Source organism: Ctenopharyngodon idella, chromosome 9, assembly GCF_019924925.1.
Source record: "Ctenopharyngodon idella isolate HZGC_01 chromosome 9, HZGC01, whole genome shotgun sequence".
NCBI classification, from domain to species: Eukaryota; Metazoa; Chordata; class Actinopteri; order Cypriniformes; family Xenocyprididae; genus Ctenopharyngodon; species Ctenopharyngodon idella.
The window spans coordinates 5,787,838-5,810,540 of NC_067228.1; the positions used below are offsets into that span (position 1 = coordinate 5,787,838).

General features: G+C 36.9%; 1 protein-coding gene across 2 annotated transcripts in view; it reads left to right on the top strand.

The window, feature by feature from the left end:
• The first annotated feature begins 210 nt into the window (after positions 1–210).
• The window catches only part of hdac4 (histone deacetylase 4), a 236,345-nt gene continuing 213,852 nt past the window's right edge, over positions 211–22,703 (top strand). For both annotated transcript variants that reach the window (XM_051904805.1, XM_051904806.1), the window contains exons 1-2: positions 211–377; positions 20,804–21,078. In XM_051904805.1, coding sequence (XP_051760765.1) covers positions 21,057–21,078 — 22 coding nt within the window. In that variant the 5' untranslated portion in view covers positions 211–377; positions 20,804–21,056. The remainder of the gene's footprint in view (positions 378–20,803; positions 21,079–22,703) is intronic.

A 22,703-nucleotide genomic window follows, 5' to 3' on the forward strand; every position in this document is an offset into this window, starting at 1 on the left:
CTATGTTAAATGTATTTCCTATTAGTTTTTATATCTGCTCTGTTGAAATATGTAATGATCTCCATACAATAGCTGCTAATGCTAAAGGCTGTAGTATACCAGAACTGCATCTCTAAACATGTCTTCATCAAAATAATCGTTATTGGCACTGTTAAGGAATCGGAATCATTCAATTCTCCACGATTCTCATCCCATGTGAGATCGACTGACTGTGAGCGCCCGCCTCTGGAGGACATGCGCCGGGGACTCGACACGTGATCCGCTTGCCACAATCCAGTATGGCGGAATCCGTCGGTGAGTGGATCCGTCGTTGGCGCGCTCTCCAACGGGAATAAAGTCCGGAGCGTTGCGTCCGATCGCGGCGGAGCTGCTGAGAGGTGAGCGGCGACGATTCGCATGCGTTTTCCAGTGGTTTTATCCTTAAATGCAGCGATCACTTCAGTAAGAGAAAGAAACTTGTGGGCGACCAGATGAAACAATCAAAACAGTGTAATATGTGTGTGTTGAATCGTAACTCTCGGAGTAGTTGTGTCACGTTTCATTTTCTGTGTGTATGCGTTCTCTTCATACCTGCAGGAGAATCATACAGGCAGACTAATAGTCTGATATTTTAGAGTATAATTAAGGCATATTACTGAACTATATAATGGTCATTCCACAAAATAAGTGATTTTTTTAAATTCGGAACATTTGATCTGTCAGGAAACGTTTTAAAGTGTTAAACTACAGCAAGTATTTATATATTTGATTTAACATAATTTTGACAGTTTTACATATTTGACAGGGTCAATCAGTATGACAGTTGTCAGCTTTTCATTGTCATATGTTCATGAGAGACATTTTAGGACCTGGTAGTTTTGTGCACCTTGAATGACTCAAATCGCCATTTAATTTGTCAAGCATTTGTTAAAAAAGATGTTACATTGTTTCAACTCCTCCTGGTTAAACATTATAGATACCTGTGGAATTCCAACCAATAAACAGCGTGTTCCTTTCTGTCAAATGGAAGTTCTGTTTTGTCAGTTATGCATCACAATAAGAGTCGTTGTATGGTGCATGAGGGAATGAGTGAAATTGTTTTTTTTTTTTTTAATTCAGTATTCATAGATTTCCTTTTTGTTGCTTTTCTGATTATACCGACCAGCAACCTCAATGCTATATTTGTAAAAAAAAAAAAAAAAAAAATATATTAATTTTGAAATTAACATTTACTTTCCCATTACATTCTTTCAATATGGCTTAGCAGCAGACATTATTGATGCTTTAACCTTCTGTTGGATCACGAAGTAGGTGTATTAGTATGCATTTAATAGTAATGCTGTTTCTGTTTAGGCAGGAATGTGGTTTCCCTGTGCACCAATCAGAGAACGTTAGAAAATGTTTTTCATTTTCAGGGGATTAAAAGTTGCTTGGATGTATTATGTTAGAGCTAAATTTTGTTTTTGTGGCCTTAAAACGGTCTTGACGTAAACGACCAAACAGAACATGAGGGCTGACAAGTTCCCTGGGCTGTTTTCATGTTCTGTGTCGAGTCATGACGACTGTGTTGTCCGGTGGTGGTTATATCACGCTGTCGGTCTGGGCTGCTGTCACACGTAGCTGGTGGTTGAAGTTCTGACATGTGGCATCATGCACAGGCATATAAATCCAGGCTTTAATCACAGCCTGTAGGAAACTCGCTCGTCTTTCCACATTCCGGCTCTCAAGGACCGGCGCTCAGACCTTGTAAATTCCAGGCCCCACAGGAAGAAGGTCAAAGCAGCCTTCTGAGAACTTGAGAGTTAATCTAGTTTTGCTTGACCCTAGTTGTGCACTTTTGGATTTCTGCAAACAAACAAAAAAATAATGTGCACATGTGATTTTGTGTGGTTTTATATAACACTTTTTGGAATATTTTTGCTCTTTCCTTGATTTTTTTTTTTTTTTTTTTTTGCCCATGTTTCTCCCCAAAATAAAAGAAAGTGATGATAGATATTTTATTTTTTTTAAAAAACAACAAAACATGAAGTCCGTTAAGATTTTCTGGCAATTAAATACTATTGTCCTCTCAACTCTCAAGGCAAAGAAATATCATTCCATTACAGTAATGCAAAAATAAATAAATAAAAATGTAAAATCGTTATACTGGCTTCATATTTGCTGACTGAAGCAAGTCGTATTAGAGTGATGGGAATTTGATGAAAATATACTGTTTAGTATAATGAGAATTAGGCCTACAAAAATGGTAATGAGACTTGACGGTTGGATTTATAAAAAAAAGTATATAAAAATTCACACAAAATGCATTGCATATAGAAATGCAAAAAACAATTGTCATAAAAATTAATGGATTAAAAAATAGATTTTTTTTTCTTAAAGCTACAATATGTAGATTTTCGCCGCTAGAGGTCGCTTATCAGTTTGAGCACGGGATCTTGGGAGATGTCGTCTTCACCTCACAGCCAGTGGAAAAGAATCGGGACGGGACTCTGGCAGAAATCATGTTCATGGATGAGAATATTATTAACATTACTAGGGCTGGGTATCGATTTCTATTCACATGCTTGTGATTTGATTCGATTACGATTTCGATTCGATATCGATTATTTTAGATGTAGTATATCAGATACAGTACATGGCAAATTTTCTAGAGGAAAAAAATCTCTCAACTAATGTTAATAAATTAATCTCTCAATAAATTAATACTTTTATTCAGCATGGATGCGTTAAATTCGTCAAAAGTGACAGTAAAGACTTTTACAATGTTACAAAAATAATTCTATTTCAAATAAATTAGGGCTGCCACAGCTAATCGACAACGAATGCTATTATCGATTAGTTGCGTCTGGCCACCGTGCATGGAAAACTTCCGCCAGGGTCGAGTCAAATTACAACGCTGAATAACGCATTTCTATGGACAAAATGCATCTAAAAATAGTGGAGGAAACAGAGTGAGCTGCTGCGGCAATGGTACGTGATCCAAGCGGCCCAAAACAGGAGAATTCTTTATTTTAAGCTTCAAGCTAATGCTAATTAGCGTAACGTTTGACATGCCTTGCCCTGTCAGGCGCTTTGACAGAAGCGTGTGCTGTTTAATGTGTGATATTTTTCCTCAGCGCAAAACTTTCATTTTACGGTTATATCCTTATCTGTAAGTGTTAAAATTCACGTGAGTATTTCCATTTTGCATGAAGGCTCTTCCTGACAGTCTGCGTTAAACTTCAGACTTTACTGAATGAGCGCCGGCGCGCGCATGCGCGTCAAACAGACGGGATGCATTAGAGAGGGAGTATTAAAAATATTCATGTGAGTGATACTGAAGACTGGAGTAATGGTGCTGAAAATTCAGCTTTGCTGTCACAGGGAAAAAAAAAAAAAAAACTTTTTAAAATATATTTAAATATATTTCAAAATATTACTTTTTTGTTTTACTGGTCAAATAAATGCAGGCTTGGCGAGGAAAAATAAACTTACAGACCCTAAACTTTTAAACGGTACTGTATGTTGTTTTTTTTTTTGTTTTTTTTTCTGGGCTGACATTAATGACTTGCCATTAAGTTTGCACCTCTTTTCTTGTGCTAACAGTTTAACTGTAGGCTTGTCATAATGATTGACATTCCACTCCACTCATAGTGACTCGTCTATGATTGAATAATTATTTATACAGCACCTCTTGTCTCATTGAAAGCTAAAGTGAAAAACTTTTTCCCCTTGAAACACATTGTCAGTGAATGCACCAGCATCATTTATCCTGTCTGTGTTTCTCTCTCCACAGATCCAATCTGTGTGGCTTGGCAAAGTAGGATTCTGAATAACGACAGCGCTTAGTGAATGTGACTAAATGGCAATGTTTAGACCCACGCTTTATATAGTCTCAAATAACAATTTAAATCAGTTTGAGACCCTCGCTAATCAATTCTACTCCTTAGGGTACATAATTAACAGTGCTGGATGACTCATGGAGATTGGCAGATTGCACCGTTTGCTGCATCTGTGACTGAAGAGGAAAGAGAGGGAGATTTTGGCTCCAGCCGCTCTTACATGATGCTTAGCGAGGAAAAGCGATAACAGGAGACGGGGCGTAACTGTAGGTGGTAAATGCGGCTGGACAGATGACAAGTGTGACTGGCGATCCGTGGAAAGGTTGTCCCCTAACTGGAAAATTGGATGTTTGTCACAAGCAGTGTTATTTAGAGGATTGTCTTAATGTCCCTGAGGCCTTGTGTTGTCTGCTATGTCTCTTGATACTTGTAGGATGGTGCTTAAAGAAATAGTTCAGCCTAAAATTAATATTTTGTCATTATATATTCTTCCTCATGTTTTTCCAAACCTCTGTGACGTTTATGAAGTGCAAAAGGAGATATTTACACAGAATGTGCAAGTTGCTCTTTTCCGTTTAGTGAAAATGAATGGTGACCATTAGTTTTAAGCAACATTTTAGTGAATATTGACTTAAATTCAGTCCACTACTCGCATAATGCTTTCATGCGACTCTGTGAGACTGGAATATACTGCAAGAGTCATTTGCCTTTATTTGTAGTGCTATTTTGTCCTTATTGGAGCTTGACAGTTTCTGGTTCCCATTCACTTTCATGTTAGAGAAATGTTTTCGTTTTGTATTCAGTCAGTCAGATATTAGGGCTGCACAACTAATCAGAATAAAATTTGTGCGATTATCAAATAGCAAAGGCTCTGATTTAATGAAATATATATGAGAGTGAAGCGTGGCTCTGTGTTCTTTTAAACACAAGCAGCTCATGATCCAGTGTTTTCAGTGTTTCGGAGTGGCTCAGTTCACAGTAAATGCGCCTTCACATGAACTCCATCTCTGCATCTGCAATTTGTGCACTTGGGAATGCAACCATTTAACCAAACTTTCAATGAATAGTGTGTGTAAATTTAACATAAACATATTAGTATTGTAATTTACAGTTATACTTTAAAATAAAAAATACTCTTTAGTAATATTTCTTATTTTAATATTTTTAATTGTTAAAAAATTCTATTATTTTAGTCGTATTGATATAATCTCACATTTTTGGTCAAATTGTACAAGCAAGCACAGCAAAGGCATTTTAATCGCAATCGAAGTTTTTAAAATTTCTTAAATACTCTTTTTAGTGATGTTTCTTATAATAAAATTTTGTTTAGTAAGATTATTATTATGGTTATTATTATAGTCATATTGAGATATATTCTCACATTTTTGGCCAAATTGTACAAGCAAGCACAGCAAAGGCATTTTAATCGCAATCGCAATTTTACATTTTCTTAAATACTCTTTTTGGTAATATTTCTTATATTATAATTTTGTTTAGTAAAGTTATTATTAATAATAATAATGATATTATTCTTTTTATTATAATTATTATTATTATTATTATTATTATTATAGACATATTGATATATAATCTCACATTTTTGGCCAAATTGTACAAACAAGCACAGCAAAGGCATTTTAATCACAATCGCAATTTTTAATTTTCTTAAATGCTCTTTTTGGTAATATTTCTTATATTAAAATTTTGTTTAAAAATATTTTTATTATAGTCATATTGATATATAATCTCAAATTTTTGGCCAAATTGTACAAACAAGCACAGCAAAGGCATTTTAATCGCAATTTTTAATTTTCTTAAATGCTCTTTTTGGTAATATTTCTTATATTTTAATTTTGTTTAAAAATATTTTTATTATAGTCATATTGATATATAATCTCAAATTTTTGGCCAAATTGTACAAACAAGCTCAGCAAAGGCTTTTTAATCGCAATTTTTAATTTTCTTAAATACTCTTTTTGGTAATATTTCTTATTAAAATTTTGTTTAGTAAAGTTATTATTAATAATAATAATGATATTATTCTTTTTATTATCATTATTATTATTATTATAGACATATTGATATATATTCTCACATTTTTGGCCAAATTGTACAAACAAGCACAGCAAAGGCATTTTAATCGCAATCGCAATTTTAAATTTTCTTAAATACTCTTTTTAGTAATATTTCTTATATTAAAATTTTGTTTAATAAAAATATTTTTATTATAGTCATATTGATATATACTCTCAAATTTTTGGCCAAATTGTACAAACAAGCACAGCAAAGGCATTTTAATCGCAATCACAATTTTTATATCAACCCTCAAACACCCCCCCCCAAATCGTGCAGCCCTGTTATATATGTGATATAATTTATGGTGTTGTTTTATCATTTTAGAGCATTACAGCACCCATCACATACGGAAAAGAGCAATAAATATATTCTTTGTGTTCCACAGAAGAAATAAATTCATACAGGTTTGGACTTTTCATTTTTGGACATTAGATTCAGTGGTTTGAGAGCTGTCGCCTCAGTGTGGAATCGTTTAGTGACCGTGTCTCTTTTGGTTTGTTTAAGCGCCCGTTCGTTTTTCCATTGTGCTCTGGTAGAACTTGGCGAGGCTTCATTTGGCAATTCATTTGGCAGGGTTCATTTGGCAATCTGTGTTTGTCCGAAACCCAAGACTGCAATAATGAAAAGCTTGTCTGTTTATATGATGGGTTTAATGAAAACTAAGTGTTTGTGGGCAGTGTGTCGGTCAAGGTGGTATGAACCTCATTGTCACCTAACTGTGACCCTTGAAGCTGTAATAACGCATCGCTGGGCTGGCAGACCTAGCAGAGGACGCAAAAGGCAGACAACAGTCGAGGGAAAGTGAATGACCGCAGTGACAGAGTGACTGATGATTGTTTTGCCCCTCATAAAGTCCAGGCAGGCACACAGTCACAAGGCTCATTTCCTGCTCTCTGTTTATCTGAAAACAGTCAGGCCTGTATGGAAATGGAGATGTTGAATTCTTGCTGCTCAACTGATGCTCATCTGACTATTTAAGGAATAGTTGACCCTAAAATGCAAAGTCTGTCAGTATTTACTCACCCTCATGCTGTTCCAAACCCGCATGCTGTTTTTTTTTTTTTTCCCTGTGGAATGCATAAGGTGAATTTTTCAATCTCATGACGTGTCTTTTCCAACAATTCATAGTGATAGTGGCTGTCAAGCTCCAAAATAGACAAATTAATCACTGTTAGAGGGATAGTTCACCCAAACATGAAAATCTGTCATTTACTCACCCTCATATCATTTTGTTGTATCTTCTATGTAACATAAAGAAGATATTTTGATGCCAAATTTATTGAGTGTTTTTTTTTCCTCCATGCATTTTAAGTCAGTTGAAATTTTGATACCAAAATTTCTTTCTTCTGCTGAAGAAAGAAATGCATATAAATACGACACAAGGGTGATGTTGAACGAATGGGAACTATTTCTTTAAAGAACCATAAAGTAATGCATAAAGCTCATGCTCCAGATCATCTCTGAAAAATCTCTTTCTGGTTCAAAAAATGGCTTCAACCTTGATTTATTCCTACACAAAACTATCATATGATTTCATAAGACTTGCACTATAGTGCACAAAGTCATTTGAACTACTTTTATGGTGTTTAATTGTCTTTTTTGGAGCTTAATGACAGCCAGTGTTGGTTGTTTTAGTATTAATTTATACTATTATAGTTTTTTATTAACATTTTGAATTAGCTTTTATTTTTATATTCAGTTTATCAGTTTTCATAGGAGTTTTTAGTAATTTTGTTTTGTGCTTTTGCCTCTTTTATTATTTTATTTTTAAATATTACTATTTAGGTTTCATTTATTGTTTTGGTAGCACTTTACAGTAAGGTTTCATTAGTCTGCAGGTGCATTTGAAATGTTTTAACTATCATCTTTGTAATGAATGTCATTTCAGTTCTACTTTGAGTATGAATTATCATATGCAGTAAAAGACAACAATACTCAAGCCCTGAAAAAGGCTTCGCCACAAACTCAACTGACTGGCTTCTCTCCTGTACGAGTCTCTTCAGACCTTACTCTACATGAATTGTGAGCTTCTACAACTTTTGACCTCCTAACTGAACTCCTTTCCACAAATTGATCATAGAAATAAAAACAGTATAAACAGTTATAACACAGTTACAATAAGTGCAACCATAATCAAAGTACTCTCTCAATATTAAAAGTGCAAATAGAGACTAAATTTTTCTTCAAGCATGATAAAGAGCTAACAGATGGTTACAGCTACACAACCCAGTCTAAGGAAGCTTTCATATTGGGAGATATTTGCATGCATCAGGGAGCCACTTTCATAATGCAGGGTATTGAAATCGTGTTTCAATGCACGCTCGCGTTTTACTTTCGCTTTCGCGGTCATGCATACTCTGTGAATATGGAGCAGTGGTACTAAGCATGCATTATATAAGATAAGACATTTGTCAGACGCTTAAGCTCTGTTGAGCAAGGAATCCGCCGCCATGGTCTTGTCAGTCATCTCGTCACTTACTCTCGTCTCCTGCCGCACGTACAACTGCAGCTCGTGTTGAATGAGCTTGATGAAAGTGAAACGATCGTTATCCAACTGAATTAAATGTTTTTTTTTATTTCCATAAAAAGCAAAATGACAGTGGAGGCGTAATGTAAATGTAGCGGTAGCATATTCTGTCCTAATTCCACCCTCACACTCCATCATGAGACAGCTTTTCACCTCGATGAGAAATCTCGTCACATTTTAATCTCGCGGGATCTCATGGCACGAGATCTCGTCACACCCCTAATTTTCACTGAACGATAATAACCGTACTTACTGGAAAAGCTATGTGAATATTCTTCAAAAAGTTCCCCAGCTTATGAATCTGGAATGCCATGAGGGTGAGTAAATAATGACAGAATTTTCATTTTCAGCTGAACTGATTCCTTTAATGAACAGTTACTGCATCAAATCACTGGGTAAAACATACGCAATCTGTTGCTCACCAGCCCATTTTTTAACATGTCTTGCACTAGTTTACGCTGCCAAAACAAGACGCCAGTGGTTGAGCGAATTCCTTAATGAAGCATTTGGCTATAGTGGCATGAGAGCGAATTTAATGGCACACAACACAGTACCACGTCAGTCCTGGAAAGAAATGCTGAAAATCACTGCCTTCCTGGTAGTAGATGTGGAGTTTCTTTGCAATGCGGTTCCCTCAAAAGTTGTGCAACTTTGTAGTTTTAAATGGAATGTGACACAAAGAGCTTTAGCTGGGGTTTAGCCGAGGCAAGACATTGGGAAAAAGAGATTTTTATGGTCAGCCTGTGGAACTGACTTCCCAAAGGCATTGCTTTCTTTGTTGATTCTCAGCTTAGACTCATCAAAAGCACAGTCATTTAGCGTTTAAACATTCATTAGCTCCTCTAGTGCGGTGTAATGGCTAACTGGTAGTATATTTGGCTTGCTGGTGTTGTTTTGTCCTGTAGCGTACATGAGCGAGCAGCGGTGAGTATTGTACAAACACAGGCGACATCCTGTCATATTGGATTGGGTGTCGTTTTCCTGCTGAGCTCGGTAGAGCGGCTTTTCTCTTCGGGCCTGTCAGCCTGTGTCAGATCTGCTCCTCCGTGATGGTCACCCTAGACGGCTGACCGGCCGGCCATGTTTCGTTTTTTTTTCTTTTTTGTCCTAGACGGGATGATGTAAGACTGAAATTATGCAGAGGGTATGTAAGTCTCTTCCCTTTCCCTCAGGTTAAACCCGCACCCCCAGACATGAGCAGTCGGGGCCATTGGACGCTTGACCGACTTTGGCTGATTTTTGGCCTGAAGCTATCTGTTAACATTGTGCCCCCGCTTCCTTGACACACTTTTATGCAAAACTAGGCCATCATTCCTATTCCTGTTTTTAAAAATGTTTTTATGTGTGTCTAGTTGTTATTAGACATGCCGATATTTGGTAATACCATAAATCACGATAATGAATATGCACGATATTGTTATCGTGGGAACTTCAAAATACAGTGAATAATTATTATTATGAATTATTAATATTTTTATAATACATTTTAAGAATACTTTATCCATCAACCGTATAAAATGCACAACACCTCTGTATGCTGCGTCAAAAGAACATGCGCACTCAGATGTAAACAAGCCTGACGTGCATGAGAAGCACATGGTGGAACTAGTGAAGGAGACGTGCTGAATGAAAGTGCACGTTCACTCTCTGATAGCAGAGGGCGCTGATGGAACAGCAGAAGTGCAGCGGTTACCCCGGAAACCCCGTAAACAAAGCAGCTGCGCTACTGAACAGTAATTAAAATGCTTCAAACAGCCATTCAGTTTTTTTTTTTTTTTGTATTCTCAATGTTTAAATAGCTTAATAAGCTATTTACTTTCAAACTTAAAGGGTGGTTCATTGCGATTTCACTTTTTTAACTTTAGTTTAGTGTGTAATGTTGCTGCTTGAGCATAAACAGTATCTGCAAAGTTACAGCGCTGAAAGTTCAATGAAAACGGAGATATTGTCTTTTAAAGTTATGGGAGTTTAATACCTACAGAAACGACCTGGTTTGGAGTACAACGAGCTTCTTTCCGGGTTGGTGACGACATAAACACTGCCCCCGGGAACACGCAACAAAGTGGGCGAGGCCATGTCGCGTGCATACAAGTCTTCTTCCTAGGGACGCTGGACTTCGGGAACAATGTTTAAAATTTATGTTTAATTCTGTTCCTGACAATTATAATGCTAATTTAGCTGTCTGTGCTGCACATTTTACGTTCACATTTTAAGTTCAATGCTGGATTTACTCAAAGGCTATTACTGAAAGATGGAGCAGTTCCCACTTTAAAAGCAGAAGCTGCTGTTTATGGGCTCCAACCTGTAAGTATGTTTTATTTTTTTATAAAGTTAAATAGTTTCTGGGATGTAAACAAAGACCCAACGCAGTTTGGTTTCGCTAGCCAGTTAGCTACATTCTATTTCATACTTCTCCAACAAACGCCAACAAACACCAACAAACTTCTATGTAATCACACCAGCGAACATCTGTTTGTTGGCTTTTCTGTTATCAGTGTACAGCATTGTTTCATTACGGCTTTTGTGTTTACCCACATGCTTGTTCATACTATAAATTAAACAATACCTTTACAAAAATGCTACTACTCAGTCATGTATTCAGCTACAGTAAAGCTTTAATCAGAACACTATGGAGCAGCAGTAACATTTACAAATGACAGCATATCTAAACACTTTGACACAAATACAAACAAAAATACTTACCATTCATAAACGTCCTCTAAAAGCCTGTGCTTGCAGAGGTTCTGCTTGACCCTCTTCATCATTACTGTATCTGGGTCTGATTCGGTCTCAAATTGATAATATCAAACGCCAATATTGACGCCAATATTTACGTTTCCACCGAAGCAAAGACTGAACTTTGACCGAAGCACATGCGACGTTTGCCTGTAATGGTAAGGGGCGTGGCGTTTTCGGACAATGTGAATCGTGACAATGTATTCCAGACAGCGAATCACAATACACAGGGCCAGCTAACCAATCTCAGTCCATTGCATATTTCTGAGGGAGGGGCTTCATAGAAGGAGGAACTTAACAGAGCGTTTTAGGAGAAGGGAAACAGCGGTGTAGAATAAAGGTAAAATATATGAAAAATACAGCGTTTTTTTTTTCATTTATTTATTTTTTTTAAACTAAGCATTAAGACATATTAAACTGCACCCCATAAACACAATCAAGCCTAGAAAAAAAACAGTGAACCACCACTTTAAACATTATTGTTATTGTATTTAAATGTTCAGAGTTCTTTTTGTTGTAAGAAAAATAATTCTTAAACCTGTTATACTATGACAGCACTTTTTTTGCAACTTATTTCAATATCATGATAATACTGATAAAAGCTTCAGCAATTATCGCAACATGAAAATTTGATACCGTCACATGCCTAGTTGTTATGTATTGCAGGGTTCCCAAAATCTTGGAAAACCTGGAATAAGGGGTTTTAAATGGGCAAGGCTGATATCTAAAGAGCTGGAGCACCCTAATGGTGATATATCGGTTTATTAATAGCAAATGTGAAGGCCATGAAATTGCTGAATTTAAATGAACACAAAATCCCAAGAAAAAATGTTGTCATATTTATATATTTTTAAAATATTTTTATACGATCTATATTTATAATTACTTTTTAATATTTAAGTATTTGAAGGATTTATTTCCTTGGCAATTACCGTAATTTTCATATAAATTTTTTTTTTTTTATCCAGTTTAAGTTGTGGCTAACTTGACCATGCACCTTCATACTGTGGTAACAAGTTAACAATACTGTAGAAAGAAGATTTTATTTTTATTTTTTATTTATAATATTTTAGTTGTGCCAGGCTTGACCATGTATCTTCAGACTATTGTAGAAAGAATTATATTGTAATATTTATTTTTATATTTATCTTGTATATATATTTATATCTGTCTATATTTTATATATATCTTGATCTATATTTTAGATTTATTTTAATATAGATATATATCTATATTTATTTTATATAGTCAAACCAAAATTTATTCAGACACCTTCAACATTTCACACATTATCTCAGTTTATTTGCTATAGTTTAAAAAAAAAAATTTAATAAAATATGACAAGATCTCAGAGTTAATCTGTGTCAGAAAAAATTAATCTTGATAATGTCAGATAACACTTAAGAAAAACATGGTCAGGTCAAAGTGTCTGAATCATTTTTTACCCTCCAAATTTTGGTACTGGTAGTCCACTGTATGAAGAATTTTTGGGTATAATATGTCACAGTTTACTTTATTTTGCTATCCTCACTTACATAAATGAACTATAGTGTCCTGCACCCACTAGTAAAAAAAATATAAAACATTATATCTGATGTCTGAATAATTTTTGGTTTGACTGTATATTTATAATTAAATATTAAATATATTATAAATGTGCATTTTTTCTTCTTTTCCTGTTGATTACTGTAATTTTAATATTTTAGTTGTGGCTGTCTTGCATGCATCTTCAGACTGTGGTACCAAAATATTAATGAAACTGTAGAAAGAATGATGCTGTAATATTTTTATTACTATTATTATTTATTATTTTTATTATTATTTGACTTGATCTGAAATGTCCTAATCGTTCCAAAGCCACCATTTTGGTATGGAGCCATGTCTAGTGCACTTTCAGCATACGTCAGAAAACCTTTTAGACCGATATGTTTCATTTGAATCCATTGTGTGTGCATTATCTTATCATTTATCAAATGTTTTTTCATCCATCTGTGTCTGTTAGAAGACACCGCTGACACTTGAGAAGTAGGAATGACAATGATTTGGTACGTGAGCAACATGACTGAAATAACAAACATAGTGTGATGGCCAGCGAGCGTGGAAACCAGCCACTTGAAAAGATGAACACTTACATGCTGTTAACATGTTTTGATATGGGGCGATGTAAAAAACCCCTTTACTAAAATAGGTCTGAGATGAGAATAGCAGCAGTACTCTGGGTGGAAACGTCTCTTTCCTTGCGGCTCTTCAAATGCCACTTTGACTTTTATATCAGGGGTTTCCCTCAAGTCAACCCTGCGTCACTGCGGTTCACACGGTCACGCTGGTCTTGCTGCCGGGGCCATTTGTGGTTTGGGACGAATGTAGTCGGTCAGCGATCTCTGAGCCGTGAGGGAGTGAGTGACTGAGCTGTAGTGTTCAGTTCGGGTCAAGGGAGGAAGCTCACTCCATTAAACACTCTCAGGAAAACATTACGCCTCATGTAGATGGACAGAACTGCAAATGATGTTAGAGAAGTGGGTTTCTTTGGCAGCTCTTAAAGGTGAAGTGTGTAATTTTTGTGAAATTTCTGTTTTCCACTGTTACAGAATTGTTCATTCACTGAGTTTAAAGGGGCAGTATGTAATATTGACAGCTAGGAGGTGAAATGGGTACTGCAGTCCAAATTCAAAATATTGGAGAGAGTTGTTTCCCTACTTAAGCATTTAATTGTTTTTTTTGTTTTTTTTAGCTTTCATTTGTCATTATTTTAGGGAAAAATATAAACAGATCACTGAAATGGTTCTGTTTAATGAATCAAAAAGAATCAGTATGTCAAAAAATAACAATGCCTTGGTCAAATTTTTTGGTTTGTTATTTGTGGTTTGATGAATAAGTCAAGAACTTCTTTGAATAATTCAACAAGTTCTTTTTGATCCATTAAATAGAACCAGTTCAAAAGAGTCATTTGTTAACAAATAGGACTAGAAAATTTACTTCAAATTAAACACAAACATTAAAGGTACACTTTTGGCCCCTTTAGCGGTTAAAAAAACAAAACTCCATGCATTTTGCAGAATAACATTGTTTTGGTTGATCTTTGGCTCTGCGTGACTGTGATGATGAATATGGTTATTCAACTGCTCATAAAACATTCACTACTAGGCTTAAGAGATATAACCAGGTTAGATGGAAAGGATCTCAAGCTGACTAGCTGAAGACGTTACTATATACCTTTTAATAGACACGGTACTTCCTTGAAAATAAATTCCAGCACAGTGCTACAACAACCATAATGAAATGACCCTTCACAATAGATAATGCTTTACGATAAACTCTGTTAGAGAGCTACATATGACAATTTATCTGTTCAATAAAATACCTTACTTACCAGTAATAAAAAATCCCTCAGGACTCACCATCTCCAAAAGCCCAGCCAATCTTGATTCTTGTTTTATTACGGCTCTGTCACTCCCCTGTTCTGCGTTTTTTTTTTTTTTTTTTTTTTTTTTTTTTTTTTTAAAAGGGTGATTCCCTGAAGGTTTGAGATTCAGCTGCTCCACGTCAACCTTTCTTACTAACCTATGCCACTCCTACATGCATCAAAGTAGCAAGAGCACCTTTTTTTTTTATTTACAGATATGACGAGGCACGCATGGACAAGTGACACAAGTATGCAATTTTGTGTGAAAAGCATCCCACTCAGTCTAAACACTAACGGGCTTACCATAGTGAAACAGGGTAAGACAAAAATGCGTTTTTAAAGGATTGATGGTGTTATTGACTCATTATTTAAATTTTGTTAATTTTGAACAAAAAAAGCCGCATTTCCACCGAAATTACCCAGAACTAGGGCTGCTCGATTATGGCAAAAATCATAATCACGATTATTTTGGTCAATATTGAAATAACGATTATTGGTGGGTGATATGATAAGAGTTTCGTTTCATGATATGAGTAATTTTAAATGTCAGTGAAATTTCACATTTATCAATACTTCAGCAAAAACTGATACTAGGTTAATTAATGTAAGTAAAATGTCCTCAAAACAGCTATAGAAGGCAACAGTCAACAATTAAATAAGAACAAAGAAACTAATTACAAACAAAGCAGACAAAAAATACAACAGAACAAAAATACAAATGAAATAGTGCTTTAGGTTTTTCAGATAGATGTACAGTGGTATTTAGATTAGTAATACCCAACAGAAATTATCAAGTAATCAAAAGTAAAATAACTGCTGTATACATTAAATATAGATGAAATTCCTATTTAAAACTAAAAAAAGTTATTCATTCAAGAGCAGTGAGTGATTTTATCTTTGTCATTTCTTGTTAGATTAACAATGAGTTCAGCAGTCATTAATGCTGGCTGCTGTCACTTTAAAAGCTGCACGGACCCTACTGTTATGCTGCCTACACGTGGTCTCGGAATTATGGTAAATATGAGTTTCGTGCACTTTCTCATTGTTCGCTTAAGACATAACCGACTGTGTTTACGAGGATACTTACCAAAACGGCATTTCGATATATTTGTGTTGGCTCTTTGACTGTTTAGGCGCGTATCTGAAGCCCTTTGGTTATGCGCGTTCCGCACCGTCTCGGAGCACGCGCACAGGTGGCCGCCTAGGGAACAGCGTCTGTTTCGCGGCTTAATGCGCTTTTAATAGTACTGTTTAATATCAAGCACATCCCGCAGTTTAACAACAGTAGACTGCATTTTACATCCCTCTCTTATTCGGCTGATTTGGATGTTAAGTTTGGGTCAGGGAGGAATGGAAGCGCACCGCTGTGAAGGAAAGGAAGATGTGCTGGACGGACTGTGGCAGCAGTACCGTAATCGTTTTACCTCGATTATCTTGTTTTCATAATCGTTGGAAGCCAAAATCGAAATTGAAAATACGATTAATTGCACAGCCCTACCTAGAACAATTTGTCCAAGGAACTTTCCCCTCCCTTTTGCTGTCTGCGTTTTCATCGCTGTCTAAAGTACCGTGAAGATTAGGCAAATTAGTCCGGTGATGTAAGACTGCGCGTGACTTTCCAGTTCCCCCTGGATTTCATCCTCTGCATATAAGCTTAATAAAACCTGAACCTCATCGTCGGTTCATCTGACGTATTTTTTAAACTCCATTGTTGATTCGAATATCAAACATCTCTTACTGCACGCACTGCAACAGACTTTTAAAAATGGTGGTTGAAATAAAATGCTGCGTGGAGTCAACCAATAAAAATACTGCGTGAACTCAACCAATCAGCATGTTCAGCACCCAAGTCCCACCCCCGAAGTTCCTGAACTTTGAAAAAGTGCTACCTCAAGAGCAGGGACTTTCTGAGGGGGAAAATTTTACCCAGAACTTCATTTAGACCCTGGTTCCTGTGGTCGAAACACACAGAGTACCTTTCCAAACTCCCTAGTTCCTGGGGAAAGTTTCTGCGGTGGAAACGCAGCTATTGTGTCCCTTTAACATTTAACTTTTTAAATCTAAAGTAGCAATTATATCAGTAATAATTCTCAGTGCATTTTGGGCTACTTTACTGTTATAAATTATTCCAATTAAATTCTGATTTGTAACAAAGTTCTTTTAAACTGGTTCTTTTTAATGAATCCAGAAGAGTCAATCTGTCCCTAATGAATTAAGTTAAATTAAGTTTGAATCATTGCAACAACTTACTGAATCAGTTGAAGCGATTCCTGACATTTTAGTAAGCAACTTGAACTGTTACTGTTATAAATGATAATTCAATTAAAAAAATTATTTTTTAGTTTCTATCTATCTCTGAGATACAAAAAATCATTAAGGAACCTGAAACCTTAAATGGAATCAGAACCAAAATCGTTAAATTCCCATTCCTCCTTCATATATGCATTGATAAAAATATTATAAATAGCTGTTTCTTTAGTTACCTACAACTCTGTGTCATTGTGGCTTGAGTCTCCGCCCATGCTTTCTCACATTTACTCGAGATCCTTATCCACTGTGTCCATGCACGTCCACTTTCGCTCTTTGTTTATTGCGCTCATGGGGCGGGAATGGCGCCATGTGAGACATGTGATGACAGCAAGTGCAAAAGCCTGCCGGAGGAACTGGAACTAAACTCCCTCCAGTACATGTAATCCACGCCACCTGGCCCCAGTGAGAAGCCATACTTACTTTGAGAGGAAAGCTGGAAAATCAGACATCCCGTAAAGATGTGTGTGGCTCTGCTTCTCTAAAACAAACAGATTTATAGAGTATTATGCTTCGCGTAATTCTGGGGCCTGTGATGCAACACCTTTTCCTGGTGTGCGTGGAAAAATTCACGTCAGCTTTGGGAGTTGCTAAGATTAAATCACATTTTCTTGGCACATTTAATTGGGATCGAGTACTTGCAGTTTGTGATTTTTGAGGGCATAGATGTGTGGTTTGGAGTCGTCTCATGTAAATGTGAAGCAGGCATGCCCTGTGTGATGTTCCCTCGTCGCAGCAGGTTTTTCAAATGGGTTTGACTGAATTTAAAACAGCAGTAAAGTAAAATCTGTGCATATCACAGTTATTCATGTGCTGTACAATACATTTTCAGAATTTATGATGGCCTGTGATTTGCTGACATATGAATCTTATACATAATTGATTTATTATGGCTGAAGTTACAATAAAATTAAAATTGACCCTGTTTTTAATGAACGCTCTTCATTAAACGTTCCTCTATTCCTTCAGTGCATGTTATTCTAAAGGGAATACAAGTTGTTTGTCTTTATAATCTTTAATAAAAATGTAATTTTGATTGAACCCTAACCAAACTCTAACCTATCCCTAACTTTCCTTTTTGTCTGACATCATAATTTAATGAATCTGTTAGAAGATGAGTCAGTCTTGAACTCGCTCACACGGTGCGTTCGTAATCGCATACTGTCTGAATAGATAATGCATTTGAATTTGAACTTACTTTTCGACAATTAAAAAATGTTTATATAGCATATAGTATGAGTATGGGTATTATGAATGAAATTCGGACATACTACATCCACCATGTTGTTACTGTCATGTGACCTACCATCGTCAGTTGCGTCGCGTCAGTTCATAAATCCTATGGCCTCATGGGATAGTAAAGTGTCCATTGAATGCGCACTTCAGAATCTCGGCAGAAGTAGTAGGTCATCCGGGTACCTTTTGCCTACTTTTTTCCCCAAACACTGTGTATTTGGACATGCTACTCTGTCTATGTACTGTTCTTTGCAAACTATATAGTAGGAAAGTATTGGATTTCAGATGCAGCTACAGATTCTAAGCAGTTCTTGACTTGCGTTTTATTAAAATAAGTCATTTATGTTCATCCCGTTTAACTCAATATGACCCGAGAACTATTATTGTGTTGTGTACTTAAGGGATGTGTATTTTTGTTTAGTCTATCGTTGCGACCAATTAATTGTGTGATGGGGTTTTCTTTTTCAAAGCTCCCAAAAGAACTGTTATAATGAATTGTTAAAGGATTAGTTCACCCCCCAAAAATAAAAATTATCCCATAATTTACTCACCCTCAAGCCATCCTAGGTCTATATGACTTTCTTCTTTCAGCCGAACACAATTGGAGTTATATTAAAAATATCCTGACTCTTCCAATCTTTATAATGGGAGTGAATGGGACCCGCGACTTTGAAGCCCAAAAAAGCACATCCATCCATCATAAAAGTAATCCATATGGCTCCAGGAGGTTAATAAAGGCCTTCTGAAGTGAAGCATTGGGTTTTTGTAAGAAAAATATCCATGTTTAAAACTTTATCATATGTCTATATGTCAGAGGTCACTCTTCCGCCGGAACTCGACTTACCGGAAGCAAGTGATTGTAGTTTAAACATCTTTTAATATGGATATTTTTCTTACAAAAACCCATTGCTTCACTTTGGAAGGCCTTTATTAACCCCCTGGAGCCGTATAGATTACTTTTATGATGGATGGATGCACTTTTTTGGGCTTCAAAAGCTCAGGTACCAATCACTCCCATTATAAAGCTTGGAAGAGCCAGGATATTTTTTAATATAACTCCGATTGTGTTTGGCTGAAAGAAGAAAGCCATATACACCTAGAATGGCTTGAGGGTGAGTAAATTATGGCATAATTTTAATTTTTGGGTGAACTAACCCTTTCTGAAATTAGAAATTCTCTCAGATTCCCTTATTAGCCTTACCCAGCACTACTTGCCAGAAACATGGTATTCAGGTAAGCCCACCCTCACAGACTGAGTGATTTTCCTTTACACTAGGCCTCATTCCTCTTGGAACAGCTGATGTTTATGGTTACATAACATGGCTAAGCTGTGAAGTCCTGCTGTGTGCTAGACTGCTCCAGATACTGTTGTTATGCTGACAGACAGGTTCCTTTGTTCCAGGTGGACATAAGGAGAAATGTACACACACTTATTGTGGGGCGAGCTGCGTTATGTCTGCTTGATGTGATTGTTATTGTCAGTTCTGTTAAGCTTTGTGACAGCAAATATGGCAGGCTGGGAGGGAATGTGTCAGCGTGGCAGATTGGTAAAGGGTGGTTTACACCCGCCCCGCCGCGTGTCAAGAATGTGTCACGGTGTCCTTCTGCTCTGGCCTTTGTCACGTATGTACTCTGTAGAGGAAAAGCCCACTTGAGTGACGTGCACTTCATCTCTGGCTCTGTTACAAAACCTAGTGAGCTGCCTACATAGGGAACGTTATAAGTCCTTCCCGTCGACTAAATGCTAAGGTAACTTTGCATGTGTTACACTGAAGGTAATCCTATAATGTGCTCATCTTCTGATGTGCTATTCATATGTTGTGCTAATTAGGGGCTTTCGTACTAGAGGAACCTTTTTATAGTCCTTAGAACTAATGGCGGAAGTACCCGCTTTTTGGCATTTGCACCACAGGAATGATTTTAGTTCTAGGAACACCTTTTGGGGGAACTAAATTAGCTCCTACTTCAGAGTACGATCTAACCCAGCACAATAGGAACTACAAGTGACGTAAAGGTACGCTGATCGGCCGAATGCACGCGAAACATTAGCCCCCCGCATTAAAAAAAAAAGCTGTGTACACACACAGATTATAGCCTATATATTTACTCTACTAACTCTACAAACATTGAAAACAGTGATAGATGGACCTCTCAACCTTTATGCTAAGGAGAAAATCCAGCGCGACTTTGAGGGGACCAAGTGAAACATGATTATGTATTTCTGCTCAGCCAGCGACATTGCGCATCAACCACACGGCAAACGCTAATACTTTTTCATATACTGTTTACTTTCTTTGTTTAACAGTTCTATCTAATAATGTATTAGACAGGACCTGTTAAACAGATCGTAAACTGATGAAGACGGAGAATGGCTCTGGTGTTCTTAGCGCCGTCAAAATAAATGTCACAACAACAAGCACTGCTTACGTCATTTCAGAGTTCCTACTGGCGGTGCGAATGCAACCAGGAAAATGGCCCTACATTTAGTTCTTGGGGAACCGCCCTGGTGGCTAGTTCCTATAAGTAACTTGCGGTGCGAAAACCCCTATTGTATGTAGAGCTTTCCAAATCACTTTCAAGTTTATGTTTCAGTTCAATATGCTGGCTAATATGTAGGCAGCAGACAGCAAAGCAGCTCATTAGGGATTGAGAAACAGCCACAACATCAGGTATTGACACAGCCATTACATAATTTCTTTTTTTCTTCTCTTTTGACAGTTCAAGCCTATCGAGCGAAGAGGAACCAACACGCAAAGCTGGATTACGGCCAGAGGGGGCGCAATGAGTTTCTGAGATTGTCCTTTCTTTCCTGTCCCGCATCTCTTTTGACTCGTCTTTCCATTCAACAGTGGATGGTGACCAGCCAACGAGTCCCAGAGGAGCCGTGAGGTGTTTCTCACATCCTCATCTGCCAGGACACACTCCTCTTATTATCAGACCAGTCACTTCAGAAAGAGCCGCCGTTGCCACGATGAGTTCCCACAGCCGCCCAGGTAAGAGCTCTTTGTGGCCCTTCAGTGCTTTTCATCTAAGGTTACCCCTCTCAGAACAAGATAAACACTATGGAATCAGCTCCGCTCCGGTTTCAATTACGTCTGTCTGTAAATAAACCTTTTGTGATCCAGATATGTGCCATTACAAACCTGTTTTTCTCAGTAAAGGATGATAGTGTTTCTCTGCTACAGGAATAGCACGTGATTGAGCTTCGATGGTTGAGAATCAGCCTTGAGATGCCAGAAAAGCCTTTTGAGCAGCTTTTTGATTCGCACTCAAATATCTGTCCCCTCGTCTTTGCCAAGGCCGCCTTGTCCAACTGTCAGCTCGAGGAGGAGTTTGATTATTCTTGGAAAAAATTGTAAGCTGTGCTGCTTCTCCCTGGCTCCCTCTCTTCCTTTATCTTTCCTCTTCTCTGTTTCTGCTTATATTTTCCTTTTTGTGTTTGCAGAGGAAAAGGTCAAAGAGTTTCAGATGGTTTCTTTTCATTGAATCATCCGCTAGACAGATGAGCACTCAGTATTTGTACTGCTTCATTCTGTGAGCCATTGAGTTAGTAAAGCAATGAGGCATGAGAGGTCCGTTACAGGGATTTTACAACGATTAATGATGTGGTTGAAATCCAGGCAATTCAATAGGAATCTTCGCAATTGGGAATTTTGTGTAAGGGTTAAAGTTTTCTACACACAGATTTCGCAACCGGTTCAAGTTGATCTTGCGGACAACAGATGGTTTGAAAGTGACTTCTATTTGAGCTGTGCTTCATACATTGACACACTATTGACAATAGACAATCAACCTTTTTGCACCTTTTTTAATAGTTACATCCATTAATGATGATAATACTCAAAAATATTAAGCAGCGCAACTGTTTTCAACATTGATAATAATATGAAATGTTTCTTGAGCACCAAATCAGCATATCAGAATGATTTCTGAAGGATCATGTGACACTGAAGACTGGAGTAATGCTGCTGAAAATTCAGCTTTGCATCACAGGAATAAATTATGTTTTAAAATATATTCAAATAGGAAATGGTTATTTTGAATTGTAATAATTTTTCACAATATTACTGTTTTTGTTGTATTTTTAATTAAATAAATGCTGCCTTGGTGAGCAGAAGAGACTTCTTTACAAAACATTTTAAAAAAATCCTACAGACCCCAAACTTTTGAACAGCAGTTAATGTATGAGTATATTGAAATATTTACATGAAATACTGAGAGGTTTTCATCTTAATATTGTTTTATGTGATGGTGTTGAGAGCAGTGTTTTTCTCCACATGAGTAGATTACAGAAACAACACTCATTAGCCAATCATTTCACTCCTGATCTTCTCAGAGGGAGAAAGACTTCGTCGTTGGTGGTCTGTGTTGCTAATCCAGGGTTGATGTAATAGTTTTGTTTTCTCTGAGCTGGATTGGAGATTTGGAGGCCTGATGTCACCTCTCACACATCCCATCTACTAATCCGCTTTTGGTCCGAAAGAGCAATTTCAGCCGGGGATCGCCAGCATCAGTCTAATCTGGCTTTTCTCATCAGAAGAGGTCATTCCCTGATCTCTCTCTTACTGCATTTTCTTCCACATCACATTCCTTCAGCATCTGTTGACATTACCCAGTT